General features: G+C 67.2%; 1 protein-coding gene across 12 annotated transcripts in view; it reads right to left on the bottom strand.

Moving 5' to 3' along the window:
* LOC122209197 (genetic suppressor element 1) overlaps positions 1-25,402 on the bottom strand; it is a 122,540-nt gene that overhangs the window by 4,109 nt on the left and 93,029 nt on the right. For 10 of the 12 annotated variants that reach the window (XM_042920969.1, XM_042920961.1, XM_042920970.1 and 7 more), the window contains 11 exons: positions 14,991-15,190; positions 10,609-10,787; positions 10,190-10,390; positions 9,446-9,637; positions 8,779-9,077; positions 7,997-8,321; positions 5,334-5,929; positions 4,205-4,317; positions 3,654-3,924; positions 2,044-2,157; positions 861-1,214 (listed from right to left, as the gene is read on the bottom strand). In XM_042920969.1, coding sequence (XP_042776903.1) covers positions 861-1,214; positions 2,044-2,157; positions 3,654-3,924; positions 4,205-4,317; positions 5,334-5,929; positions 7,997-8,321; positions 8,779-9,077; positions 9,446-9,637; positions 10,190-10,390; positions 10,609-10,787; positions 14,991-15,190 — 2,844 coding nt within the window. The remainder of the gene's footprint in view (positions 1-860; positions 1,215-2,043; positions 2,158-3,653; positions 3,925-4,204; positions 4,318-5,333; positions 5,930-7,996; positions 8,322-8,778; positions 9,078-9,445; positions 9,638-10,189; positions 10,391-10,608; positions 10,788-14,990; positions 15,191-25,402) is intronic. The other 2 variants (XM_042920960.1, XM_042920959.1) reach the window with 2 other exon arrangements.

Raw genomic sequence — 25,402 nt, 5'->3', positions numbered from 1 at the left:
CAGGAAAGCCTCTGCGAGGTGTGTCTGGGAAGGGCACGGGGCCTTTCCCCGAGCCAGCTCGTCCAAACACGCTCTCCTTGTGAAGGAGAATTCTTCGCAGCGAATTCATGACACGCATCCAGTGAAGCGCGCCCGATTCTCACTGCGAAAACGGCCATCCTTTGCCTTTGGGTATCCTGGCATCGCCGATGCCAGCGGTAACTCGGCTGGCGCCGACCCGGCACCCGACCTGAGTCCACAGACACGTCCTCTATCCAGCTCCCAGGGCTGGCAGGGACAGACATGCGTGGGCCTAATAACCCAGTTATTTTTCCTGGCTGTTGGGGCACACGCAAGTTTCTCTCAAAGTCCGTAGTCCTTTAATCCCCGGGGATTCTTTCCTAACCAGTTTCAACCTCGGACTCCGTGAGAACCAGCTGTCGGGACCCCTGTTCTCCCACCAAATCGTCTGAGGGCAGGGAGCGTGGGGGCTCAGGTGTTACAAAACGCTCTCTGGGGTCGCTGGAGCAAACACCTGCTGGGTCTAGTCATCAAAGGGCGGGGAGATTCCCGGGCGAGTCTGTGTGGCAATGGCGCAAAGTCACCGAGCTACAGAAGGACCGGATCCTATCCGTGCGGGGGAGGCCCCTCACCTGGCCTAACTGAAAGGAAGCGCTTCTGACTCAACTCAGACGGCGTCACTTGCTAACTTTTCCTGGAGGGCGGTCGGTAGACCGGGGGCACCAGCATCACCCGGGCTCCCGCCGGCACCGGAGAATTCTCGGCCCCGCCGCAGGGGCCCCGTGCGCGCCGAGCTTAAGGGGCGAGCCCCAGCTGCCGCAGTGACGCGGGAGCAGGGCCGGGCCGGGCCGCCTCGTTACCTTTGTGCTTCTGCAGGGCCTTCTGGGTGGACTGCAGCACAGACTCGTGGAACTGATGTGCAAACTCCTCCGCCACGAAGGGCTCCCACGGCTTGCTCTTCCCGTTGATGCTGTGGGACAGCGGCACGGGAATGTCCTTGGGCGCGGGGCCCCGGATGTAATGGAGCATGCTCACGCCCTTCTTGCCCCCGGGGGCCTCGCTCAGCCTGGCCTTCTCGCCGCCGGCAGGAGCGGGCTCCTGGGGCCGCAGCTGCTCCGGTCTCCCAGGCTCCGTGGCCTTTGGGACGTCAGCCAGGGAAGCAGCGACACCCACAGGCTTCTCCGCATCCAGAGAGGTTGGCTGCGTGGCTGGTTCTTTTAGAGACAGAAAGCGAGGGAGATGTTAAGAGCGCCAAGCCAACAGGCCGACCCTGACCTCCAGAGCTTACGTTTAAGAAAGACCTAGCACAAAGGACAGAGACCCGGGGGACCGTGTAATGAAACGTCCTCGTGAGCGCGTGTGGTTGGAAGGTGGGGCTGCGTTCAGCGGCAAGTCCGTCCTTGAGAGGCGCCCCAGGAAGGCATCTGGGAAGAGAGAGAATCTGAAGGAGGAAGCAAGTGGCTACCAAGAGGTAGAAGTCACGAGGCCCAACCCGACAAGAAAGACCACGTTAGGATTTGAGAGCAGGGCCGGACCATAAAGATTTCCTGCTCCACTCGGCAGCGTAGCATGAGAGAGAGAGAGAGAGGAGGAGGTGTGAAAGCAGGTGTCGGAGAGGCCTGAGGGCAGAACAAGCAAGACAGAGAAGCTAAAGAGCAGCGAGAATGCAGGGCCGCAGCAGGTGCTGAAACACGGGGCCTGGGGCTCCCGAGGCCCTGGCGGTGACGGCCGTGGCCTGCCCCGACCGGCAGCACACAGCCCCGCCACACAGAAGCCGGGACCCGCCCCCTGGGCTCCCGGCTCTGACTTCCCGCTCTCCTGCTCCGTCCAGAGAACAGCCTTCCCGATGGTGCAGGAAGCTTGTGCGAGAGAGAGAGAGCGAGCGAGAGGGAGGGAGCGAGAGAGACCGAGAGACACCCTTTCCAGGAGGAAAAGATTCGTGATGAAGAAGAGACCCTGAGCGGCCGCCTCTGACCTCGGGCAGCCCGTGGGACAGTCCCAGGCGGGGGCGGGAGGGGCTGTCCTTCCCGCCCTGGGCCTTACCGCTCAGGGAGATAGCAGGACTGTCCCTCGGAGAGTTCCTGAGCGGGTCCGCCACCACCACGGACAGTGCCTTCTGCTTCATGGCATGGAGCATTTCAACAAGTTTCTCTTTGTCTATGAGAAAAGCAGCCCGAGATTAACAGCACGGTCGTAGCACCTCCGAGAGGAGAGGGGAGCAGGCGGCCAGCCCAGGCCGTGCCCGGCAGCTGCAGGTTCTCTAAACCAGGAGCAAAGCAAGCACCAAGGGACAGGCTGTGTTTAAGGAAAGAAACCTTCGGTTTAGGGGGAGCCCAGATTCCGCTCAGCTTCTGCATCGCATTAGAGATGCATCCCAAAGATCGCTGTGTGTGCAACAGCAAAATAACGGGTTCCTATGACCTTCTGAGAGGACTTCCGAGGATGTGTTCTTACTTAAAAGAAAAAAAAAAAAAAAAAAAAAATTCCAACACAGAAGGACCACCGCGAAGATCCACCCAGCACCCCGGAAGTCCAGGCTGCTTCGGGGCGCGTTCTCCGCGGCCCAGGACGCTTGCCATCTACTGAGACGGAATCAGAGCCTGTGATGTCTGCCACTGCGAGCTCTCGTTGCAGGGGCATTTGTCCCTGCCGAAGTGGCTGCATCACCGGTGGCTCCCGCGAGGACTCAGGTCAGGCAAAAAGATGCTCTTTTACAAACAGAACTGTGGCTGTTCCCAGGGACTGGTCCTGGTGCCCTCCATGTCACCGTCTCTTTAAGAGAAAGCAAGACCCCCAGTTTCCTGGTTAAGAACGAAAAGGAAATCGCCGCACGCCAACTACATGCACCGGGAAGCAGGTCCGCTTTCCTTCCGACTTCTTTCCAGAGAGAAGTGACCGCCTGGGGTCAGCGAGGAGGGCTTGGAAGCGTGCACACGAGCTCCCCAGACAGGCCGGGTTCTCAGCTGAACCCACATCCTGGAGCTAAGTAAGCGAGCGTGTGGGGCAGACCGAGGAAAGGGATACCAGAAAGTGTTCAGACCCCACCCCGCTTCTGCACTACGTTCTGGCCCAAAGAGTCGGCCCCTACACGGAGGGGTGGCCGGGAGGATCTGGAAGCGTTTTCCAGGGCAGACTGGCCGGGCGGCACAGACAGCCCCGAGCCCACTGTGGCCGGAACAAGAAGCCTCCCGTGGGCACCCGCCAAGCAGAAACGCCCACTGCGCAGGCAGGCGCGCCTCCCCCTGCACCCGGGGCTGCGGGGTTGCCCCGCCTGCCATCCCAGGTGCCAGGAGGTCTGACAAGTGACAAGAGTGGCTTGACTGCAAGCCCGGCTCGCAGCGACTTTTACATACAGAACCGCCCCACCCACCCCCAAGCCTTCCGTTCCACCCGGGACGCGACAAGAGCAAACGCGCTTTGACCAGGGCAATCTGCGTCCGGGATGGAGAGAAGTTAGATGCGGGACAGACCCCGGGGCAGGCGCGTGAGAGCCGAGCGGCTGCCTCCCTGGCACCGGAGGGAACCGAGAGAGCCCTGGGCCCCCGTGTTCTCAGATTCCACCAAGAGCGAGGTGCGGGACATTCCCCGGGGGCCCACGGCCCCTGCCTCTCCGCAGTCTCGTGGCCGCCCGCGAGCCCCGCGCCCGGTCCTACCTTTCCTCTTCTCGGCACTGACGTGAGTCAGGTTGAAGATCGTCAGGAACTTCTTCTTCTCCTCGAAGTTGGGGCTGTTGTTCATGTCGTCGGGGCTGTAGCGCGTGGACAGTGCGAGTCTCGGCGAAGGCGTCTGCCGCTTGTTCTGAACCGTCGGGGGTGACGGGCTTCTCTCTCTCAGCATCCGCCGCCGCTTCCTCCGCTTCTGGGTCAACAATTCCTCCTTCTGCTGTTGGGTGGTCAAGCCAAAAAGTTGCAAAAACTCTAGCTTCTAGATCGGGAAAGAAAACAAAGGAGTCTGAAAGCCCCGGCCGTGGCCTGCTTCCACCGTCCCAGGGGCCCTCCTGGAGTCCTTGAAGCCCACGCGCGGGCGAACTTGGGGCCGACGGCTCGCCGGGGGCGGGGGGTGTCAGAGCGCAGGGGTCCCGCAGGTGTGGGGCTGACCGGGACGGTGGGAGCGAGGCCAAGGAGCAGGCACTGATGGGGGCGCCCGCAGCCCGGCCCCCGGCCCCCGGCCCGGCCCGGCCCGGCGGGGAGGGGATCCCAGATACCTCGGAGGACGTGTCCAGCTTGAGCGGCGGCTGCTCGGCCACGCAGCGGAGGTGGGCCCTGACCTCGTCCTCATCGCTCTCGTCGTACGAGTCGTCCAGGTCGTAGTAGTACCCTGGCAGCGAGAACGGCCCCGTTCAGCCGGGCCGGGAGCCTCAGGGCTCGGGCGGACGCACACGCGGGGCGTCTCTGGGACGTGTGTGCAGACGCGCCCCCTCAGCCCAAGCCCTGCCGGCCCCTCGGCGCACCCCACGACCCAGACTCCTTTTACCCCAGCTGTAAACGCGCATTAACCCCTAGTCCTAGGACTTCGAGGCAGGGGGGAGGGAGGGGGGCAGTGGGAAATGCAGGAGGCAGGCGGCAGGCTTCCCTCGGATCCCAAGTGACCAGGCTGAGGCGGCCTGAGCGGATCCCTCTGCAGGGACATTCGTCACACAGGCCTGGGGCTGTGTCCTCGGCAACCCAAGGCCACTCGTGCGCATCCGGTCCCTCCTGCCATCTGGGTCCACTACTCGGGAGGGGACAGGCACACTCAAGTCCCCACCGAAGGCTCAGGGCACGCCCATGTGGAGAGCAGCACCCCGGGGCACCCCCTCGTCCTCCCTCACAAGGCAAGTGGCGGAGGGAAATACTTCTTGGGCCCTGAGCCTAGCCTAGCCCAACAAGCCGGGAAAACTTGGCCTTGGCCCCAGCTTCTGGCTAAGAGGCTGAGTTCAACAGGACTGGTGGTTTCCAGCAGGAGAAGAGACATTGTTCTGGAGCAGCCCCTGACGCCTCCTGGGCAGACGGGATGTGCAGGTCGGGGGGGACAGCCGCTCTCACCCCGGGCCTGCTGGCCGAATCCCGACCCCTGCGGGAGGAGGAGGGGGCCGGACCTCCTCTGCCGACAGCCTCCTCCCCCGTCATGCCGGACGATTAACATTTAAAACCGTCTCGTCAGCCTCGGTTCCTCACTTATGAAACGCGTGGCTGTGGAACCATCTCCCGCTTGGCTTTTTCGGGACAGTCTGCGCCATAACAGCGCCGGCAGGGCCCCCGGTCTGTCTCGCGAGCAGCGGGAAGCGGGAAGCGGGCTGCGGGGTGGCGGGCGCCCCCGGTCCCGGGGGGTCAGGGCCCCCAGGGACACCCCACCTTTCTCCTGGGCTTCTCGCCGCCTGCGCTCCTCCAGGTCCAGCTTGCTGACCAGCTTCCGGCGCTGCTGCAGGAACTCGTCGTAGACGTAGGCGGGGTCGGGGCCCCGGGGGGCCGCGGGCCGGTAGGGCGAGCCCGGCTTCAGGGGCCCGGGGAGCTCCCCGAAGGGCGCCGGCTGGGAGAGGGGGGCCCGCTGCTGGCCCAGGAGGGTCTGCGTGGACCTCTCGAGCTCAGCCAGGAAGGGCGCGGGCCCGTGGGCGAAGGCCTGGTGCTCCAGGCTTCCCGCCTCCCGTGGGGGCGGCTGGTACTTGTCCAGGGGGGCGGCCTCTCGCTTCCGGGGCCCCTCCTCGACCCGCTCGACCTTCACCAGGGGGACGGCCGCCTGGCGGCCGGGCTCGAACGGGGCGGGGTGGCTGTGCAGGGGGTGGCTCTCGGGGGCCCGCCGCGTCTCCAGGGTGCTGTCCATCAGGGACACGGGGTTCCAGAGGCCCGTGGGCACAGAGTGGTGCTGGGGCTTGGGCGAGATGAGGGGCGGGGGCCCGCCAAAGTGCTGCGGGGGGTCTCGGCTGCCCGGCTCCTGACGGTTCGGTCCAGGCCTGGGGAGCGAGCGGAGCAGGCCGTGAGTCGTGGCAGCGGTCACCTCCAGGCTGCCCACCCGGGGGCGAGAGGCGGCTCGGGGTGGCCTGGACGGGAACTCCCCCGAGAGCCTCTTCCAAGCCACCGGGCAGGCTACCGCCTGTGGGTTCCACTTGCCCTCCACACAGCTAAGGCAGGTTCGGGCGGACCTGCTTCTGAGAGGACGCAGAGGCTCAAAATTAGACACTGCTTGCTGACCGCACACAGACGCTCTCAGGCCAGACCTGCTTCCTCTCCTGTGTCCCACCCGTGACCCAGCTTATTCTGTTCCGCCGCTTCCCGAAACTCTGTGAGGAGAGGCCCCCGTCTTTGTTTTCCACGGGCAGACCCGTCACGGAGAGGACGACAAGGTTCCCACGCCACGCCACGGGCGCGGTCTGGTTAGCGGCACCCACCCCCAGACGTGCCACTCTCCTCTCGCAGGTGCCTGCCCAGCCCAGTGGGGTGGGGGAGGCCGGCTTTGGGGGAGACCCTCACAGCTAGTACGGGTCTGCGCTGTCGCTCAACCCCAGGGCTCCCCAGCAGCAAGGGCGGCAACCCCTCAGGGCCCCAGAGCAGGAGCCACACCCAACGGGGCTTCAGGGAGCCCAGCCACCGGCCGGGGCGTCGCGCGCCTCACGCTCAGGCGGGGTGGGACCCGGAAGGGACCTTCCACCTGCTAAGACGCTCTGCCACTGTCCTAGCAGGGCCCTGGGGCTCTGGCCAAGGAGGGGGGACATTTCACCACAGCCACCACGTGACTCCCAAACACCGGCTGGGAGAAAACCCCAAGGCCGCAGCACCTGGGATCGGCAGAGGACAAGAGAGAACCGTATCGAGAAGCCGTGTGTCCTTAAGTAAACAAGCCAAGGAAAACCTGTCAGTGGGATAATATTTCATGCCCCAGAGCCAAACACTGAATGGTTTTCTAACTCAGAACACAAGGGCCAGTCAGCTGTCAAGTTCACGCCGCTGTAAGGCCAAGCGAGCTGGGACCACGGAGGCCAGGAGGCCTGCTAGGTCCCGAGGCGGAGGGAGGCTCACGGCAGCGGCGGGGCTGGGATCCTGGGGCCTCGGGCAGAGGAAGACCCCTGTGGGAGCCAGAACACCCAGGTTTTATCAGGAGGTGTCGAGGGGCGCTGGCCGCTCTCCAGGCCCCGGGGTGTGAGGGGGCTCGGAGACCTGGCCTCTGTGGGGCCTCAGAGAAGCAGAGGGGACCCTCGCTGCAGGCTGTCGGCTGCGGGGACACTCAGCCGGGGCGGAGGGCCCAGCTACCACGTACCCCCAGTCACGCCAGCCCAGCCGAGCGAAAGAGGGAAGGAGCACGTGGACGTTCCAAGAGCCTCCGACCCAGACAGCATCCCAGACGCCGAGAGCCGGAAAACATTCCACGGACGTCCCCACCCGGCCTCCTTTGTGCACAACTGAGAGAACGGGCGTCTAGTATCCCGCGTCCCTGAGACGTGGCCCGGGCCTCTCCCCCAACTCTGGCCGATGAGGGGGACGGAGGGTGGGACGGGAGACACTAGGTGACAGCCAGACCGACAGATGGGGGGCCTCAGGGCGCAGCTGTGAGGGTAAGAAGGGGCCCAGCTCACAAGGCAAGACTTGTCCCCAGCTGGGGGGGACCCAGGGACGGCCTCCCGGGGAATCCGGGGCTGGCAAGTGGCTATTATTACAACAGCAACGAACTTGATTTCCTATTGAAATAAAAATTAAACGCAGTCCCCGTTGTTCTCGTTAAAAAACGTTTGGGCTTGAAAGCAGAGAAAGATGGAAAGAATGGGTCTAATCGTCAATTAAAGCTTCTCACGCACCCCCCTCCCCCCCAAGTGCCACGACCATCCCTGCAGGGACACAGCCGGGCTCTGCGGGAAGGCCCTGGCTCCGGCCGGCGCCGTTTCTCGGGGACAGGCCCCTCCGAGCGCCTCCTTTCCCTGCTCGGAGGCTCAACCTCCTCACGGGGTCAGAGCAGGGACGAGCTGAAGCACTCGGGAGGCCGGGCGAACGGCAGCGTGCGGACCCCCCTTCCCTCCTGGGGGCCCCACCTGGCGCTGTCGGGCCTGTGCTCCGCCTCCGCGGGCGCCGGGGGCCGGCCCATGTCCAAGTGCTGCTCCAGCACCTGCTGCCGGAACTCGGACACCTGGGACTGCCGGTCCTCCTTCTCCTGCCGCAGCCTCCGCTGCCGCGCCAGCCACTTCTCCTCCTCGTTGGTGCGCTGGATCAGCAGGGCCGTGGCCGCGCTGCTGCCCGGCAGCGAGAAGATGCTGTGGTTGGAGAGCAGGCTGGGCACGCTGTGGTGGGGGGCGGGCGTCGGGTGCAAGGGGTGCTGCACGGCCTTCGGGGCTTGCAGACCTGCCTCCTTCAGCTTCTCTGTGGGGGGGACAGGCCGTCAGGGCGGGACCGCGGCGCCCCGGGCCCAGCCCGAGCCTCCCCTGCTCTCCTCCCGCCCTTCCAGGAAGACACCCCCACCCCGGCCCCACCCCCGGACACTCGGTGGCGGCCCCGCCAGGTGCCGGACTGAGCAGGCAGGCGCCGGCTCACGAGAGCGGACCGAACTCTCCAGAGTCACGCGAGCCCGCCCGTCGTGCACAAGCCCTCGTAAAAGTCCGATCGCGTGTACTCGCAACGAAACAAAGTAGGTTAAAAAAAGAGAAGCCTCAAGACTCATCCGCCACCTCCTAACGCTTTCGCCGCGCTTCGCTGCCAGGCGCGCGTCCCCGGCACCAGGGCGCGTCCCTTCCCCGCTCGCGCCCTGCTCAGCGGCCACCTCGAGGCTGTGGCCTGGGGAGGGCCACGCGGTGAGGCCGGCAGCTGCCCGCCGCGGTACCTGGGCGCGTGGGGGTCAGCTGCTCCGAGGGCTTGGCCCGCTCCTCCGCGGCGTGGCTCCGCAGCCCGTGCAGCTCGGCCACGGGCAGGAAGGCCGGCTCCAGCGCCTTGGCCGCCAGCAGCTCCTTCTCGCGGGCCCGCTGCTCCCGCTGGCGCTCCAGCTCCCGCTCGCGCTCCTTCTCCCGCTCCCGTTCCAGCTCCTTCTCGCGCTCGCGCTCCTTCTCCCGCTCGCGCTCCTTCTCGCGCTCGCGGTCGGCTTCCCGCTCCCGCTCGCGCCTCAGCTCCTCGTCCAGCTGTAGCCTGCGGCCAAACGGGAACGGCTGGTGCCGGCCCGCGCGGACCCAGAGGGGACCGGACACGGGCCCCCAGCGACGACTCCCAGGAGCGGGACCCCGGCAGCCCGACCTGCACGGCGGGAGCAGGTGCACGGGGCCCCGCTCTCGTTGACCCCCGAGGGACTCAGAGGGCTCCGGGCCGCGTGCCGCGCGCCAGCCCCCCAAGCCTCACCGGGCGCTCGCGCCAGGAGGCGGGCGGTGGACCGCAGAGCCGCCGGGCACCCGCCACCGCCCCCACCTTGCGGGCGAGGAGACCGCGGACACGGGCGCTGGCCCAGCCGCTCCGTCGGGGCGGCAAGCGCGGGGGCCGCCCCAGCCCGGCACGCGGCTCACCTCTCGGCACTGAGGCTGGACATCCGCTCCGAGTGCAGCGCCGCCAGGGACGAGTGGGAGAGCTCGGGGGGGTAGCGGACCCCGGACAGGTGGAGATGCATAGCCGATGGGTGCAGCGGGGGCAGGGAGCCGGGCGTGGGGATGGGGTAGAAGGGGGACCGTAGGGCTGACAAGCAGTAGGAGTCGTCCATCCTGTGCAGGGAAGACAGGGCCGGGTGAGAAGCAAAGGCAAAGCAAATGAACCCCGGCCCCGTCAGCAGGTGCGCCCCGGGGCATGTGGTGCCGTGAATGCGGGAGACGGGGCGGGAGGGACGGGGGCCTACACAGGCCCCGCAGACAGAGGCCGTGGCCGCGGCCAGCCCCAAAGCCCCCGCCCGAAGGGCCGCTGGGCAACAGCAGCTCGAGATCCGAGGCCCCACACGAGCAGCAGCCCGCTCCCCGTAACCCGCCGGGTCGGGATTCGGGAAGCCCCTACACAGAGCAGAGACGCGGGGCACACTCCCCCTGCGGCTTCTCCGTCACACGGCAAAGGGTCCCTCGTCTAAGCGAGGCCGTGTGCCCGGGCGGCCAGTGAAACAGCCAGCAAGAGGGGAACTGGCGGCACAGAGGGCAGGGGGGAGGGTTCCCGCCACGGGCCAGCAGCCAACTTGGAAGGTTCGGGGGCCGCTCGAGACGCAGAGCGCGGCCCCAGGACGTGAGGCCACGTGGGGGGACGGCCCCGGAGGACTCACTGGGGCGTCTCACCTGAAGGCTGGGTGGGGGAAGGGGTGCGGGGCCAGGTAGCTGGGGTGATAGTAGGCGGCGGCCGCGGCGGCCGGGTCCAGGCCCAGGGGAGGCAGGGAGGTCATGCGGAGGTCCTCGGTGGTGTGGTAGGGCCGGAAGCTCCTCAGGTAGTCCTCGGTCACGGTGCTCGGGGGCACCACGTGGTGCACAGGCCGCTGCAGGCTGCGGGGGCGGGGACGGGGACGGGTGGATGAGGGAAGGACGGCGGAGAAGCAGGCAGCTACTGCTGGCTCCTGGGGCCTGCGTGGCCCTCGCCGTCCGGCAGCGGGCACGGGCTTGCCACCCACGGCCGGGAGGCGCCCCGGGGCCCCCGGGATCCAGACCCCAGGCGCACGTGCCCCCTGCGCCCCCTGCACCCCCAGCCCCCGATCCGCACTTACTTGAGCGGTGGGAAGCGCGAGTCTTGCACCACGGAGCTGGGGGAGATGCCGAAAGGGTAGGGGGTGCTGAGCAGGTGGGAGGGGATGGCGGGGCCCCCCGCCTTCTCCTGGGGCAGCGGGGGCTCCACGATGAGGCGCTCCCGACCGCCGCCGCCGCCGCCCCGAGAGCCGGCGTCCTGCTGGAGGACAGAGAGCAGGAGTCAGGCAGGGGCGCGGGGCCAGGTTTCGGCGCCCGCTCTGAGGTGCGCCTTCCTGGAGGGTCTCTACCCAAACGCGCGCTGCACGGAGGCGGCGGCACGGTGACAAGAGAGGGCACGGGCTGTGATGCCGGGCTCTCCCCTGGGCATCAGGTCTGGCCGTGCCCATCAGCAGACCAAAAACCAGGGCCGGGAGAAAGCAGGCGGGGCTCAGGGGGGTCGAGCGCAGGCCGGTCAACCCGCAAACCACGGTGTTCCCGCCGTGCCACGGAACGCCAGGCACCCCTAAAACGACAGGGAGCCACGGCCCTTTGACGGTCTCCAGGAGCTGGCAGGCTGAGGGACGCGTCCAGGAGTGGACCGCCGGGCATCTGGAGGCCGAGCCCCGTGCCGAGAAGATGCTCCCGCTCCCCAGACCCTCCCCCACGCCCGAGGCCCTCCGGCTCGGTTGGGGGGTGTGAGCAGCGGAGCCCCAAGTTCATCTCCGCGGCCGTGCCCTCTGACCCCAGCAGCCACCTCAGGCCCGCACGCGAGGTGGGGCAGGAGCGGACGGCGGGGGCCAGGCAAGGAGGCCCCGGCCGTCAGGCACGTCTACCCGGCAGGCCGGTGCCAGGCCGCCGCGCCCTCCCCGGTCTTCCAGAAGACACATCAGTGATAATTAATTGAAGGAGACAGGCCGCTGATTGGAATTTTTAATGAGCGGCAACATCTGTTCCTTCCCACACGCTGGCACGGCCCCTCCGCTCACGGCGGGGTCCTTGCAGGTTCGCGAATTCCGACTCGCCCTTCCCCGAAGGGGGGGGGGGGTTCACATGGCAGGTGTCGAGGTGGGGGGGGACACACGCACCCATACCCACATCCGAGGTCCGAGCGAGCAGCCCAGAACTCCCAGCCCCCGATTTTCCAGAGACTTCTATACAAGGGCCCACACCTATGTGGACAGCAGGGTGGGCTCCCCCCACAGCCTTATTGAAGACGGCTCCTGTCCGGTTCTGGAGACCCCGGATGAGACCCATAACGGCCCCGTGCCTCGGTTTCCCCATCTGTCAAGCGTCCCAATCGCAGCGCCAGCTCCTAGCGTGACAGGGACGGACGGGCGGAAACGGAGGCGAGGAGGGTGAAGCGGCAGCCGGTCGCCCGCCCACACCAGCGTCTCACGGGCCTTTGCCAGGTCAGGGCTTGCCGGGTCCGCCCACACGCCCACCACCTGGTGCGGGGCAGGCTTGCACGAGCCCCTCCACCCACCTGCTGCCATGCTCTGGCCTCACGGGGGCCACTGTGGGCCGGAGGGGGCCCTGTGCTGCCCGTGGTCTGGGACGGACTGAACAGGGGGTGCCCAGCACTGAAGGGGACTCCAGGCACCCTGGACGCTGCCCTCAGGCTGGCCAGGACAACCCCCGCCCCCCTGGGCCAGAGCAGGACAGAGGTGGCAGCCGGGGGGGGGGGGGGGGGGGGGGGGGGGGGCGCCACAGAATCCTCGGAGGGGGTCCTGGACCCTAGAACAACATCTGGGGAGAAGCTCCAGGCGGCTCTCCCCAAACCAGGCCGTCACCCGCCTCCACGTGCGTCAGCCACCGCTCGCGGAATCAACGGCAGAGGCAAGTGCCCCCGGGGCGGCCCCTGCCACGCAGGAGGGGCCCCGAGCGCACCGGCCCCGGCCGCCCCTTCTCCCCCTCAGCGGGACAAAGCCCTGCTTGCACGCGGCCGGGCCAGATGGCACCTTCCCGGCGGCAGAGGACAAACAAGGCGCTGGAGAGCCTGGGGGAGGGGCTGGCGGGCGAGCAAGGGGTGCGACGGGCCGGACCCACGCGCCTTCCGTCTGGCTGGAGCCCAGCCACGCTTGCGACAGGCACCTGGGAACGGGGGCGGCCCTCTGGGGGCGCGCAGGGGCTGCCCCGGGGTCCAGGGAGCAGCCCCCAACCGGGGCCAGGCCACCGCGGGGCACCCCAGGAGCGCGCCGGGCTCCCACCGTCGCCCTGGCAGACAGACGAGCGGCAGGGAGCATCTGGGGGCGGCTTTTGTTTCAGGGCTGCGGCCGCAGGCACAGCCGCGGAGGTGAAAGGGCCGCAAGGGGGTGGGCGGGAGGGAGGAAAATCCTTCTCTGGTGATTAGAGAGAGGGCTCCAGGCAGACAGGCCCGACATGCTCTGTTAGCCCGAAAATAGACCATTTTTCATTTCAGCTGTCCTCCGCAGCTCCCACTACCTGGGAAACAGGGCCCTGGCGACCCCGGTGACAGGCCCAGGGCCCCGCCCCCACGCCTCCCCACCTTGCGGGATCCCCCCCCCCCACTCCTGTGCCACCACTTGGGGAAGCGGCTCTCCTCCCCGCCTCCCCTCCCCAGAAGGATTACATTCTCCACTGAGCCTTTGTGAGAAGCTGATGAGCCATACATCATCTGCTAATGCAGTTCCCTTCCCGCCGCCCTCCCTGGTGGCATTAGTGTTTCATTAAGCGCCGTGGTGGTAAATGGCCAGAGCAGATCCATCACGGCCCTTTCTCTGGGGCTACTAAACGTTTCTGAGGCAGTCAGGACCCTCCGCGGGGTGCCAGGGCACAGGTGCTGGAGGAGGGGAAGACAGCAGGCGTCCCATGGCGGCTGTCACCAGCCAGTGCTGAGCCAGGGACAGGGCAGGATCCGGAAACGACCCGGGGCCGAGGGAGTCCGGGAGAGGCAAGGAGTGGCGACGAGTCAGGGTCCGAGTCGGGTGGCTGGGGCCCCGAGGTCAAGGTGGATCTCCAGGCGGCTGACAGCGAGAGGCAAAGAGTCCCCCCTCCGGAGGCAGAAGGTCCCGGGGAAGACCCGACCCTCCCTCGAACTGGGCCCAGGGGCAGCTCAGGGGTCTCCAAACCCCTCTGGCTGGAATCTGCCCGCCAGGCCCCACCTGGTCTCTCCCGCTCTCAAACTGCACAGAGGGCTAAGCAATGGCCACCTCGGACACGGGGCCAAGCCAGGGCCACACCCAGGAGGGTCCTCACCCCTGCCCGAGGGTCACCCCCACCCCCTCTGTGGACAGAGGCTGGCTACCTCCCACCCCCAGGGCAGAGTAAAGACAGATCTACTATCTACTGGATGACCAGGGCGTAGGGGTGGGGGGAGGCTGGTGCCCAACTGACTCCCCTCTTCCACTTTTCTTGTGGTTTAGCTGGTATTTTTTTTATGTTTATTTTTGAGAGAGAGAGAGAGAGGGAGAGAAAGACAGAGTACGAGCAGGGGAGGGGCAGAGAGAGAGGGAGACAGAGAATCTGAAGCAGGCTCCAGGCTCCGAGCTGCCAGCACAGAGCCCGACGTGGGGCTCGAACCCACGAACCGTGAGATCATGACCAGAGCCCAAGTCGGTCGCTTAACTCATTAGTATTTCTCAGTACTACCACCCCTCTGGGGACTCAGCAGAAAAGCCCAGAAGTATCCTCTCACCCCTGCTCCGCCCCCCCCCCCTCGGTTAGGGGTACCCGGGTGCAGGTGGGGGGGGTCAGCCGAGGCAGGAACAAAGGAACCCTCCCAGGCCTCCCGCACTGGCAGGACACCGTGGCAACAGCCACACCCAGGGGAACCCCAAGTGCGGGGCCTTCAGAGGCCAGGACAGAAACGGGAAAGCGGGACGCACGAGAACACCCAGCGCCCTTTCCCCACTTCTGTCCCGTGTTCGAGCGGCAGGTATTCAGAACAGCTACCCTGTGTCACCTCTGCCACCTCTGAAGCACCTCACGCGGGGCTCACGCGGGGCTCCGGACTGAGCCGTGTCCCCCTCAACTTCTCACGGCGGAGTGCCAACCCTGGGAGCGTGCTGGAGACGGGGCCTCGGAGCAGGTAACTAAAGGTGAGGTCATTCGGGCGGGCCCCGATCCCCCAGGACCCGTGTCGCCAGAGAAAGCAGACCGGGCCCCGCATGAGAAGACGGCGTCTACAGGCCAGAGAGAGAGGCCTCGGGAGGAAGCCCGTGCCAGGGTCTCAGACCCCCAGCCTCGGGGGACACGAAGAATAAACCTGTCGTGGGAGCCCCCGGAGGGGTGCTCGGTGCTGGCGGCCTGACTGAAGCCCGGGGATCCTCTTCCGACACCCGGCCCCTCCGGGCGGGTGTCCCGTCGTCCTGACCCGCACGGGGGTCGGGCTCACGAGAGCGAGGCAGGGCGCGCGGCCGCGATCCCGAGACGGGCCCCCCCCCCCGGCCGCCCCCCCACTCACCTGTCGGCTCTCACTTCTCCAGACGCCATTGACGGTCTTGGTCGGGGCGATGGTCACCACGGGGGGTGTGCTGGGCACACTGTGGCCCCCAGGGGGGACGATGACGGGGCCCATGGGCACGCGCTTGGGCGTGCTGGCGGGAGAGCTGTGGTTGGTGGCCGGTGAGGACACGGGGGACGACTCGCTGCTCAGCGAAGACCCTGCGGGAGAAGGACGCGGGAGGCTGAGCGGGGGCCACGGCCACGGAGGGCTCCGGCCGTCCCCAGCCCCACGCAGCCCGCGGACAGGCAGGGAACCTGCTTCCCCGGCCGCCTCGGGCCGCGCCGCGCGCCCTCTCTGGCTCCGCGGCCCAGCGCCCCTCACCCAAGCCCCAGCCCGAGGCGAGGGTGGGCAGGAAGGGCCGCCCCCTCGGACGCTGACGGAGACACGGGCCCCGACACGAGAGACGTGTCCCATCGCAGCTCGGGGCCACGAGCCCACGTCCCACATCACACAGGCAGGATGTGCGCCGTCGGGGGCTGCCCCTGGCTGGGTGGGACCCGGTCAACACAGCAGCCGGACCGGACCCCCCCCCTCCACGAGGCCAGAGCCAGAACCCACCCACCGCCCCCCCCCCCAGCTCCTAACAGGCCCCGAGCCCTCCGCCTGCAGGTAGAGGGGCTGCAGGAAAAGGCAGGGCACGCAGGATGCCCGAGCGGCCAGCAAAGCACCAGTCACAGGGCTGGATGGGCCGGGCACGAGGCAGGGACACAGAGAGGCGGCCGAGGGACGCTTACTTTTTCGTTTCTCAAATATCAACTGCAGCCTATTCTCAAATTTTAAAAACGGAGACCTAATTCGCCATTTAAAGCGCAGAGGCTGGTGGCTTCTAGCACATTCACTGGGTTGTGCAATCATCGCTGCTACCTGACTCCAGATCGCTTCTGTCCCCCAAAAGGAATGCTGTACCCCAACATCACACCCAGCGGAGGTCCCCCCGGAGGTGGGATGGGGTGGGCAGAGTCAGGAAGCGGGGGACCCGGGGTTTCTAGAGGGCATGGGGGGTGGGGTGGGCAGGGCCCGGGGGGAAAGCATTCCGGGGTCCCCAGGGAGAAAGCTCGGGTGCAAGGCCAAGCTGGCCGGCTGCTCCCCCGGGAGGGGCGGCCAGGACGGGGAGCGTATGAGCTGGGCAGTAACTGTGTTCAAGTGCGTCCTGCTCCCGGGTCCCCACCTCCAGCAGGCACCAGCCTTGACCTCCCTGTGACTCAGGCACGTCCCGGCCCTGGGGCCTCCAGCAGTGTCGGGGGGGGGGGGTCCCCGAGATCCCCACCCAGGCTCAACAGAGTCTGTCACACAAACACACACACCCTGCATCCCGAGGAGGAGGGAGACCCTCGTCACGCGCCCACACGACGCCGGTGGTCCCCACCCCCATCACAGACGGCCGACACGGACCCGGGGCAGACAGACCCCACAGCATCTGAAAGCACAAACCGCAGCTGGGGCTGCCTGGGACGCCCTTGCGCCGGGCGGGCAAGGGGCACACGCTCGCCTGTGGCCACGGGGGTGGGATGCGGGGGCCCAGGCGGCCACGTGCTCCACCAGCCGGGACGTGGATGATCACGCGCGGCCCGGGGACGCGCCGTCTTGCTCGCGGACTCAAAGGGCAAACGCTGACCCTTCTGAAGGGCTCAGATGGCCCATTCTGTCCGCAAGCGCCCCACGCGGGTCAGGGGAGAGAGGGAGCAGCGTCAGCAGAGACAACCCCTTGCGGAAGGGGAATCCCGTCTGTTCGCAGGCGTCCTCCTGGATTTCGCTCCAAACGTGCCTCGTTCCCGGGGCCGAGGGACCCTCGTCTCCACACTGTCTCAAGCGGCCACGCTCACGTTACCAAATGGAACCTTTGTGTTGAGGGGGAGGCAGGGCAGCCTCCGGCCGCGGGCGCAGACAGCCGCGCGGCTGCCAGGGCGGCACCGTGGGGCCATCTCTCCTCTCTGCCCCAGAGGCCCTGGGAACGTGGCCCCGCGTGGCCTCAGCAGCATAACCAGGAAGCAGAGCGGCCGGACATCAAGGCCCCAGCGACATCAAGACAGAGCCTTGCCCTAAGCAAGGTGCTTCCATCCAGGACTCCTCAACGTTGACTCCCTAGGCTTGTGCACAGCATGGGCAACTGTACAAAGCAGCCCCACGGGGAGACACCCAGCCCCAACCCCACAGGCCAAGCCCCAGAGCGGCCCGGCAGCTCGTTCTGCTAGCAATATTGGTAACAACACCGAGGCCGGGAGCCCCGCGCTCCCAGATCCCACCTGTCAGGGCCTGGCCACGTGGGCAGGAAGGAGCTGCCCGAGGGCTGCTGGCCCTGAACTGCGACCCCAAGTCCCCCCCCCCCCCCCCCCAGATAAAGCAGCAACCACAGCCCACACCCCAGAATGCTGCAACCCCCAGTCGGCCAGGCCAGGCCCAGCTAGCTGGGTCGGATGTCATGACCACCGGGGGAGAGCCAATAGCACACGCTGGCCACCCTCCCTTCCCAGTGGGGACAGCTTCTGGGGTTTTAGGACAAGCTACTGTCTGGTCAAGTTGGTGACCCCCCCACCCCCTGCTACGAAGCCGGTTTCAGGACCGCTGAGGGGGCAGGTGGGGTGTCACAGGCTAATCCGGCCAGCCCTGTGAGCGGAGCTCCCGGCTGGAAAGTGACCCCCCTGAGGTTCCGGAATGGCTCTCGTGGACCCTCACCCAGGTCCGTGCAACTGCGGGAAACTGGGCACATCTCTCTCAGGCCGCCAGCTCTCTCCCTGGCCTGGCACTCCCCCCTCTTCGGGGGTACGCACCCAGCAAAGCACCCGCCCCCCAGCCCGCCTGCACGTGGCCACGAGGACACAGAGTTGCTATCAGGTCGAGCGCCCGGGGCGGGGCGGGGGAGGGAGGACAGGAAGCAGCCACAACCCTCAGCCACGCGACAGCAGGGGCTTTTTCCTGACCTGTGGGGTCACTCCCGATACCTGTCCTGCTGGATACTCAGTCTGTGCACGTTTCTGTAGGTTATTTAGATATTTAACTTTCATTTATTTTTTAAAGTCCATTTATTTATTTATTTAGAGACAGAAGAGTATGCAAGAGCAGGGGGCAGGCAGAGAGGGAGGGAGGGGGGCGGGGGGGGAGAGAGAGAGAGAGAGAGAAAGGGAGGGAGGGAGGGAGAGAAAGAGAGAGACAGAATCCCGAGCAGGCTCTGCACCCAATGCAGGACTCGATCTCACAGACTGGGAGATCAGGACCGGAGCGGAAATCACGAGTCAGATGCTCCGACCGACTGAGCCCCCCAGGCGCCCCTGGCGTCGTAATGGTTTTACTGACCTAATTCCCGCAGCACAGAAACCGTCCCCCATCCCCATCTCAAGGGCACAATTCCTCAGTCCTCGGTGTATTCATAGCTGTGCAGCCATCACCCCAAACAGGAACCCTGTACCCTTTAGACCCCGGCCCCCAATCCGTCTGGTCTCCAAGGACGTCCCTACTCGGGACGGTTCCCACAAACAGAATCACATGGTGTGGAACCTTCCGCGTTGGCCTTTCACTCAGCCGGCGGTTTTTTTCCAGTTTGTCCACACTGCAGCCGTGAGTCAGGGCTCCGTTCCTTCCTCCGGCTGACTCCTGCTTTACCCTATGCGGAAACCCCTTTCATCTGCGTGTGCCCACCTCTGGGCTCTGTGAGGCTGCTGTGTCTCCTGCTCTCGCAGCTCATCTCCCGCCCAGCTCGTGGGGGCAGAGAGGGTGGACGTTTGTGCTCTGGACCCAAAACAGGAAGGAAAACACACACACACACACACACACACACACACACACACACACACACACGCCAGGAGGGCCTGCGGTCACGGCAGGGGCCGCCAAGAGCCTGGAGGAAAAGCTGGGGTCAAAGGCAGATGGGGCTCTGGTGGGGGGGCCTCGCACCCCGCCCTGCAAGCGCCAGGCTCTGGGCCGCAGGTCGCAGGGGCCCTCCTCCCTCAGACCACCCTCCTGGCCTCCGAGCCCCCCCTCTGGAGGGGCCCCGCCATTAGCTCGCCTCCCTGGATTAACCTCATTCCTAATCACCAAGGGGGGAGGGGCGGGGGAGCTCGGGGGCGCAGGTGCACTTGGACCGGGAGGCCACCGACAATTAGCAGCCTAATCCCCTGGGGGGAGGGGGGAGGGGGGAGGGGGGGAGGGGGGAGGGCGGCGGGCGTCCCTCGCCGGCCGGAACAGGCGATCGATCCCTGACCACGCACCCACAATTAGCGAGCGGCCGCCCCGACCCCGCTTCGCGCTGGGGCGGGAGGCCGTGACCGTCCTAATTAACTGGAGGCGCGCGGCAGGAGCCGGTCCACGGGCGCGTGCGGCTGGGGGGTGACGGGAGGCGGCGCTCGCCGTCACCTCGGCCGCCCGACTTGGAGGATGAGCACCGAGGCCGCGGGGCACGTGTAATTAACAGCTGAGACCCCAGACTCAGGAGGGGGGGGGGGGGGGGCTGGCAAGGAAACCACGGCGTCACGACGGCCGCTGGCTCTCCCAGACGCGCGCTGAGCCCGCCACGAACGCGCCCACCACCCGCTGGACGTCCAGGACCACCGCCCGCCCCGACTGCAGGGCACGGAGGGCAAGGCGGGCTCCCGGCGACAGGGGCGAGACGAGAGGCTGGCCTCCCGAAAAAGAGGGCCGCTGGGACGTCCTCCGTCCCGGTAGTCGGGCCACCCGAGCTCGGCGGGGTTGCGCCCAGGTTCAACCAGTACAGGGGCTGACCCGGGACCCGCGGCCACGACAACCGGGGGGTGGGGTTGGGGGTGGGGGGCACAGGCATCGAGGGCCCTGCGTGTCCCTGGCTCGCCAGGGCCCTCCTCTCGCTCCCGGAGTCTGTTCTGTCCCAGGTCAACCCCGGGTGGTCCCAGGCAGACCGCAGGGCATGTGACCGGAGCTCTGGGGCTGCCCTCTGCCCTCCCCGTACTCGGCCACCACTGTTTCCAACCGGGACTCGGGGACCCAGGCCTGGCGGGCGCGCACCATTTGGATCCAGAAAGGAGACTGGCCATCAGTACGCCCCCCTTGCTTGCAAGGCCGAGGGGCCGTGGGAAGCCTCCCAGCCGGCGGGGTGTCAGGTGGACGGAACCCGGACGGTCCCAGAGTCCGTCTCCCCAGAACGTGCCCGACAGAACAGAACGGTGGCCCCGTGCCCTTTGCAATCAAAGTGTGTAGGTTCCAGGGGCCAAACACCACGGGGAGCACCTGGAGGCAGGGACGGCCCGCAGGGCTGCCCCTGTCCAGCCGGGGTCAACGGCTCCCACGACCGGTGGGTTTGGGGAGAGGTGCCCCGAGAGAGTCACGGGGCAGCCGTATCCCTGCTTCCGGGCCCGGGGCTCTCCCCACCCGCACCTCCACAGTGCAGGACACTGTCCCGCCACACGGCCACCGGCATGTTCCTGGGCCCTATCTACCATCACGGGATGGTCAGGGAAACCCAGAGCAGCAAAGGCCGGGTGTGGGTCTTTCTCATGAAACGCGTTTTCGGGGGCTCATTATTTGCCAGTGGGCAGGCGAGGGCGGCGGGCTCCTCCGTTTGCCGACAACGCTGTCGGGGTAGGGCACACGGAGGGCAGGGGGCTCCGGAGAGGTGGCCGGTGACCAGGGAGGTCAGTGTTGTAGCACCACAGCCGGGGGAGGCCCGCTGCACCACTGGCCACCCCCCTCCCTGGCCTCACCCTCCTCCAGCCCCGACCTCCCTTGCCCACCTGCCTCCAGAATCCCCAGGGCCCTGCAGACAGAAGTCTCCCTGCACGGCGAGCTGACACCTGTGCCCGGAGACAGATGGGGCGGCAGATCCCGCGGGGAAACGCCACCCCGGGGAGCCTTGCCAACGCACGGCTGACACACACGTGGCCAGCGTGTTCGGCGGGATCTTCTCTGCAGATCTGTTCTGCTGTTTTCTTTGAAACAGGATTTCAGGTGTCAGAGGAAGCCCCGCCCTCACTCTAGGGGGCCACTGGCGGGCGGGGCAGAGTCCCGCCTCTGGCCTCAACGAGGGCCCTGGGGCTCAACGAGGGCCCTGGGGCTCAACGAGGGCCCTGGGGCTCGGGGACAGGACCTCGGTGGGTTCCAGCAGCCCAAGGCCTGCCGGTAACCAGACCCGCCTGCAGAGCCAGAGACGAGATGCGGCAGACAGCCAAGGAATGGGGTGGAAGGAAGCTTCTGGACAGCGGCACCCGCGTTTGGGGCCCTGGACCTGAAGAGTTAGAAACTCAAGTCTGTTGCCCGCCACCTGTGCTCCCGGCCGACGCCAGCTCAGTCACCCGACGGAGCCCAGGGCGGCCACCGAGCCCATCCCGCTCCCTCTGCCTCACCGGGGCCCCCGAAGCCGCCCAAGGAGACCCCGCCCGGCACAGCCGGGTCCTGGGGCCACAGCACGGGCTGCCCACAGAAACCTGGCCTCGACAGGGGCGTGGGTGTGGGGCAGCCGGAAGGTGGGAAGGGTGGGCCGGGCACGCAGGGACAAGCAGCGAGCCCGAGTGAGGCCCGGCCCGATGCGTTCCCGGGGCGGGGGGGGGGGGGGGGGGGGTGGGGGGGGCACACAGCCCCAGGCGACTTGCGCTTCGCCAAGCGGCGGAGGATGCGTCGTGGAGCCCGCCTGCTGCAGCGTGGACGCGAGCAGATTGCCACTCAGCTTGTCAGAGCCGCGGCCTCTGCTTCCTCGTGCTCAGGGACAGCAGGGACTGGGGCTCCCGGGCTCGCCCTCTGCAGGGGGGCAGAGGGGAAGGGTCAGGGCCTCTGGGAGCACCCCCACCCCCACCCGGAAGCAAGGCGGCTCCTAGGGCAGGCGAGCAGGTGTCAGACTCCAGGGGGAGTTTCCTGACTGACGGGCACGGACTCACGCCCTCACACAGTCACTCAACAAGCATCTCTGGGCGCACAGGGCCACTGGGGAGCCTGAGAAGCCCTGTGAGGCAGGCCCGAAAGAAGGTTGGGACACTCTGGGGGTTAGAGGTCCTGACCCGCCCCAGGTCGGTGGGGTCTTGGGATTCCTAGGTTGGGGCTCATTCAAGGCTCAAACTTGGGCTTCAGATGCCCGTGGAGGAGGGGGGACCGTCTCTGTCCAGAAGAGGCCCTGGTGGGGGGACAGGCAGGGAGGAGGCGGCCAGGCCAAGGCAGGCCTAGTAGCTTCCAGACGACACAGTGGGTCGAGTGACCCGGGAAGACGTCCTTTTTGCCACCAGAGGATCAGGAGAAGGACCCACGTGACGCCTCAGCTCAGTGGGGCCGCGCTCTGGCCGGTCTCGGAGAGAGGGTCCCACGGGCACAGCTGCGACCAACCGGGGTCAGACCCAAAGAGGAGCCAGTGTGGGCTCGGTCACTCCCTGTGCTGGGCGCCCCTTTGTCCCAAAGAGTAAAGACGAGGGACCGGGAGAGACAGCAGCCACCCTGAGCGCCCCGACAAAGCATGTGACGCGGGGGCAGATGAGCAGGTGCCGTGGCAACCGACCCTCAGAGGGGAGGGGCGGGGTCACTCCCAGAGTCCGGTCCAATTCAGCGATCGGGGGCGGGGCCAGAGGAGGCGATGGCAGGGGAGGAGTGGTGGGGGTGGGGGTGGTCAGGGGTAGGGGATGATGGCCATGGTGGTCCCCACTTGGCACACAGTTGCTATGCCGGCCGCTGGTATGTTCTCCCTGAATCAAAATCTAGGAGGATGACACCTGAGAAAACCCAGGCTCAGAGAGGTAAAGTGAGGTGCCCAGGTCACCCAGCAAGGACATGAGCCAGAGGGTCAGGCGGGTCCAGGCCCTGGGCCGCGCCCACAGCAGGAGCAGCGGGCATCTCTGTCCTACGCGGCCCCCCCCACCCAGGGCGGCCTGGCTGCAGGAAAGGCGGCATCGTGAGCCCCGGGACAGATGAAACACCCCTCCGAGGGGCTGATTTCTCTCTTCTGTCCCCTCTCAGGGTACAGCCAGCCACACAGCACTCGGAACACTTCCTCTGAATTGAACGTTTGAACTGCACCCTCGGGACACGACGTGAGAAAAGACATTAGCCCAAGAAACGAAGGGGCGAGCTTGGGCCAAGGCTCGAAATAAGGGGACGCTTCACGGCGAGGGAGGGGGGGCGGGACAGAGGGCCAAAGGGGAGCGGGAGACGCGCCAGGCTGCGTGTGGCTGGCACCGTGGGCCTGGCGGCTGGGGTGGGGGTGCTGGAACCACACGTTCCTGGGCACGGCGGGGGATACCTGCAGAGACAGGAGCCCCGGGGAGAGGGGCTGGAGGCCGTGATGTCCACGGACCCCAGTCCGCGGCTTCCAAATCCCCCTCTGCTGCTCTGGACGAGGGACCAGCCCAGCCCAACCCTGCCCACAGCCACGCGGACGGAGAACAGAGGCCAGAGCAGGCCGAGAACACAGCGGGCGACCGGCCAGTGCACGGCCCACACTAACACACGCCGCCGCCTCGATGAAGGGGGGGACGGCCTCGCACGCCCAGTGACAGGTGGATGGTGCCGGCCAGCCACAAGGTCGTTCAGCCGTGAAAAGGAACGAGGTCCTGGCACGCCACGCGGGGACGGCCCTGGCACATCAGGCGGAGCGCGGGAAGCCGGTCGCTGGCGCTGTGCGCCCCCCACCCCGGCCAGGGGAGGGGGCAGGGCCCGCTGCCGGGTTAAGTGCTGCTTTAGGGGCAGCGGTGTGGCCTGGGATTAGCACCCAAGGCTGCACGACTCCGAATGCACTAAAAACCAGGGGAGGGGACTCTTACGCCACCGAACGAGTTACAACTTGGAAATCTAAGAAACGTCCTGACCCTTCCCCGACCGCCAAGCCCCCAGCGGCTCTCTGGTTCCAGAGGGAAAGGTAGGGCCAGCTGGCTCTCCCCTTGCGCCCCCACTGCACCCAGGCTTCTGGAAGCCGACAGTCCACACGACCCGCGGCCCCCGCCTCAGGCACAGACTGCCGAGTGCCCCCTGCACCTATGAGGTGGGCCTAGGAGCGAGGGAGCTTCCCCCCGGGCTTGCAGCCCTCACTCCGGCTCTCCAAGCCCACCTCGACAGGCCTACGCAGCAGCCGCAGCAGCGTGGGGCACAGGGCGCGTGCTCGCCAGCTGGGTGCCCGGGGCTCCTGACTTGACCTCCCCGAGCCTCAGCTTTGCCATCTGCACGACGGGCAACTCTGGGCTGTGAGCCGCTTCTGCCGATGGAGACGTCACGGCTGGGGTGACTCAGTCAGACCCGGGGCGTGGCCCAGGGATGCTCACGAGTGACAGCACCTCCTCGTTTGTCAAACCGTGGCCTGACTGGGGGGATCAGGTAAAGAACCGAAAACCGAGCTCCCTGCCAGGGCTTTGCTCACGGCCGCCAGGAAGCCTGCCGTGCTCAGGATACAGCGTGATGAGGGCCCGGCGCCCACGCGGTGGGACCCACGCGCGGGGCATCCCGGGGTTCAAACACCGCTCCACGGTCCACGGATGCTGAGCCTCCCAAACCCGAGCCCTCACATCTGAGCGACGCGGGTGGCTCCGGTCAGCCGGCGGCAGAGGCCAAGCTCCCACGACAGCGTGCACCGTGGCCAGCGTGGCCGCTGCCCGTCGTCCCTCACCCGGCCCTTCGCCGCAGTCACTCTTCCCAGGGCGGCGAACGTGCGGTGGGGAGCGGCGCCCTGTCACCGGGCCCGGCCTCTCCAGCAGCACACTTTGCTCCCGGCCAGCGGGCCCCGGGAGGCTCTTACGGGTTGACTGCCCGCTGGCCCGTGCTCCAGCCAGACGCCGGGGCCAGTGTGGGGCAGCGGAAAGGGGACAAGGGCCATCGAGGCAGGCTCCTGCCTTGTGCCCATGGCCCTCCCGTGAGCCCCCGTCTGCAGACCTCTCCCCTGCAGCCTCCACGAGGAGGAAATGTGCCGCTCCGTGGCCATGACCTCTGCTGACGGGAGGTGTCACCCCAGGACGAGCCCCGTGGGCCGGGAGGGACGCCCGGGGGCGAGCCAGCCCCAGTGGAACCAGCATGCATGCTCCCGTGACCCCTGTGAACGCCGAGGACGGAGACGGCCAGGCCAGGGGGGTGGCGGGCAAATTCTGCCACGAGGGCTTCACCGTTGAGGGGACCAGCAAGCCTCAACCCGCCCGGCCCCCGCTGTGCGCGCGCCTCCCAGGCCACCGTGCAGGGAGCCGGCTGCCGTCGGCAGACATCTGTTCTCCAGCTGCGTGGCCGGAACAGCAGGGACGTGCCGACACCAGCGGCCACGCTGGGCCCAGGTGGACGGAGCGGCCCACAGCGGGCGGACGCGAAACCAGGCCCCAGCGGCTGCTCTTCCCGGGCCAGCGCCCACCCTGTCAGTCCTAAGCTCATCCCCTCACGCTTCCTCCTCCGCCCAACGACCGGAAGGAGGCGAGATCCCGAACCCAGGAGACCCCCGGCCCGTCCCGGTCGGGGCAGAC

This window comes from Panthera leo, chromosome E2 (genome assembly GCF_018350215.1).
Source record: "Panthera leo isolate Ple1 chromosome E2, P.leo_Ple1_pat1.1, whole genome shotgun sequence".
Taxonomy (NCBI): domain Eukaryota; kingdom Metazoa; phylum Chordata; class Mammalia; order Carnivora; family Felidae; genus Panthera; species Panthera leo.
The sequence above is the reverse complement of the archived record's forward strand: the minus strand, read 5'-3'. Positions and strand labels throughout refer to the sequence as shown.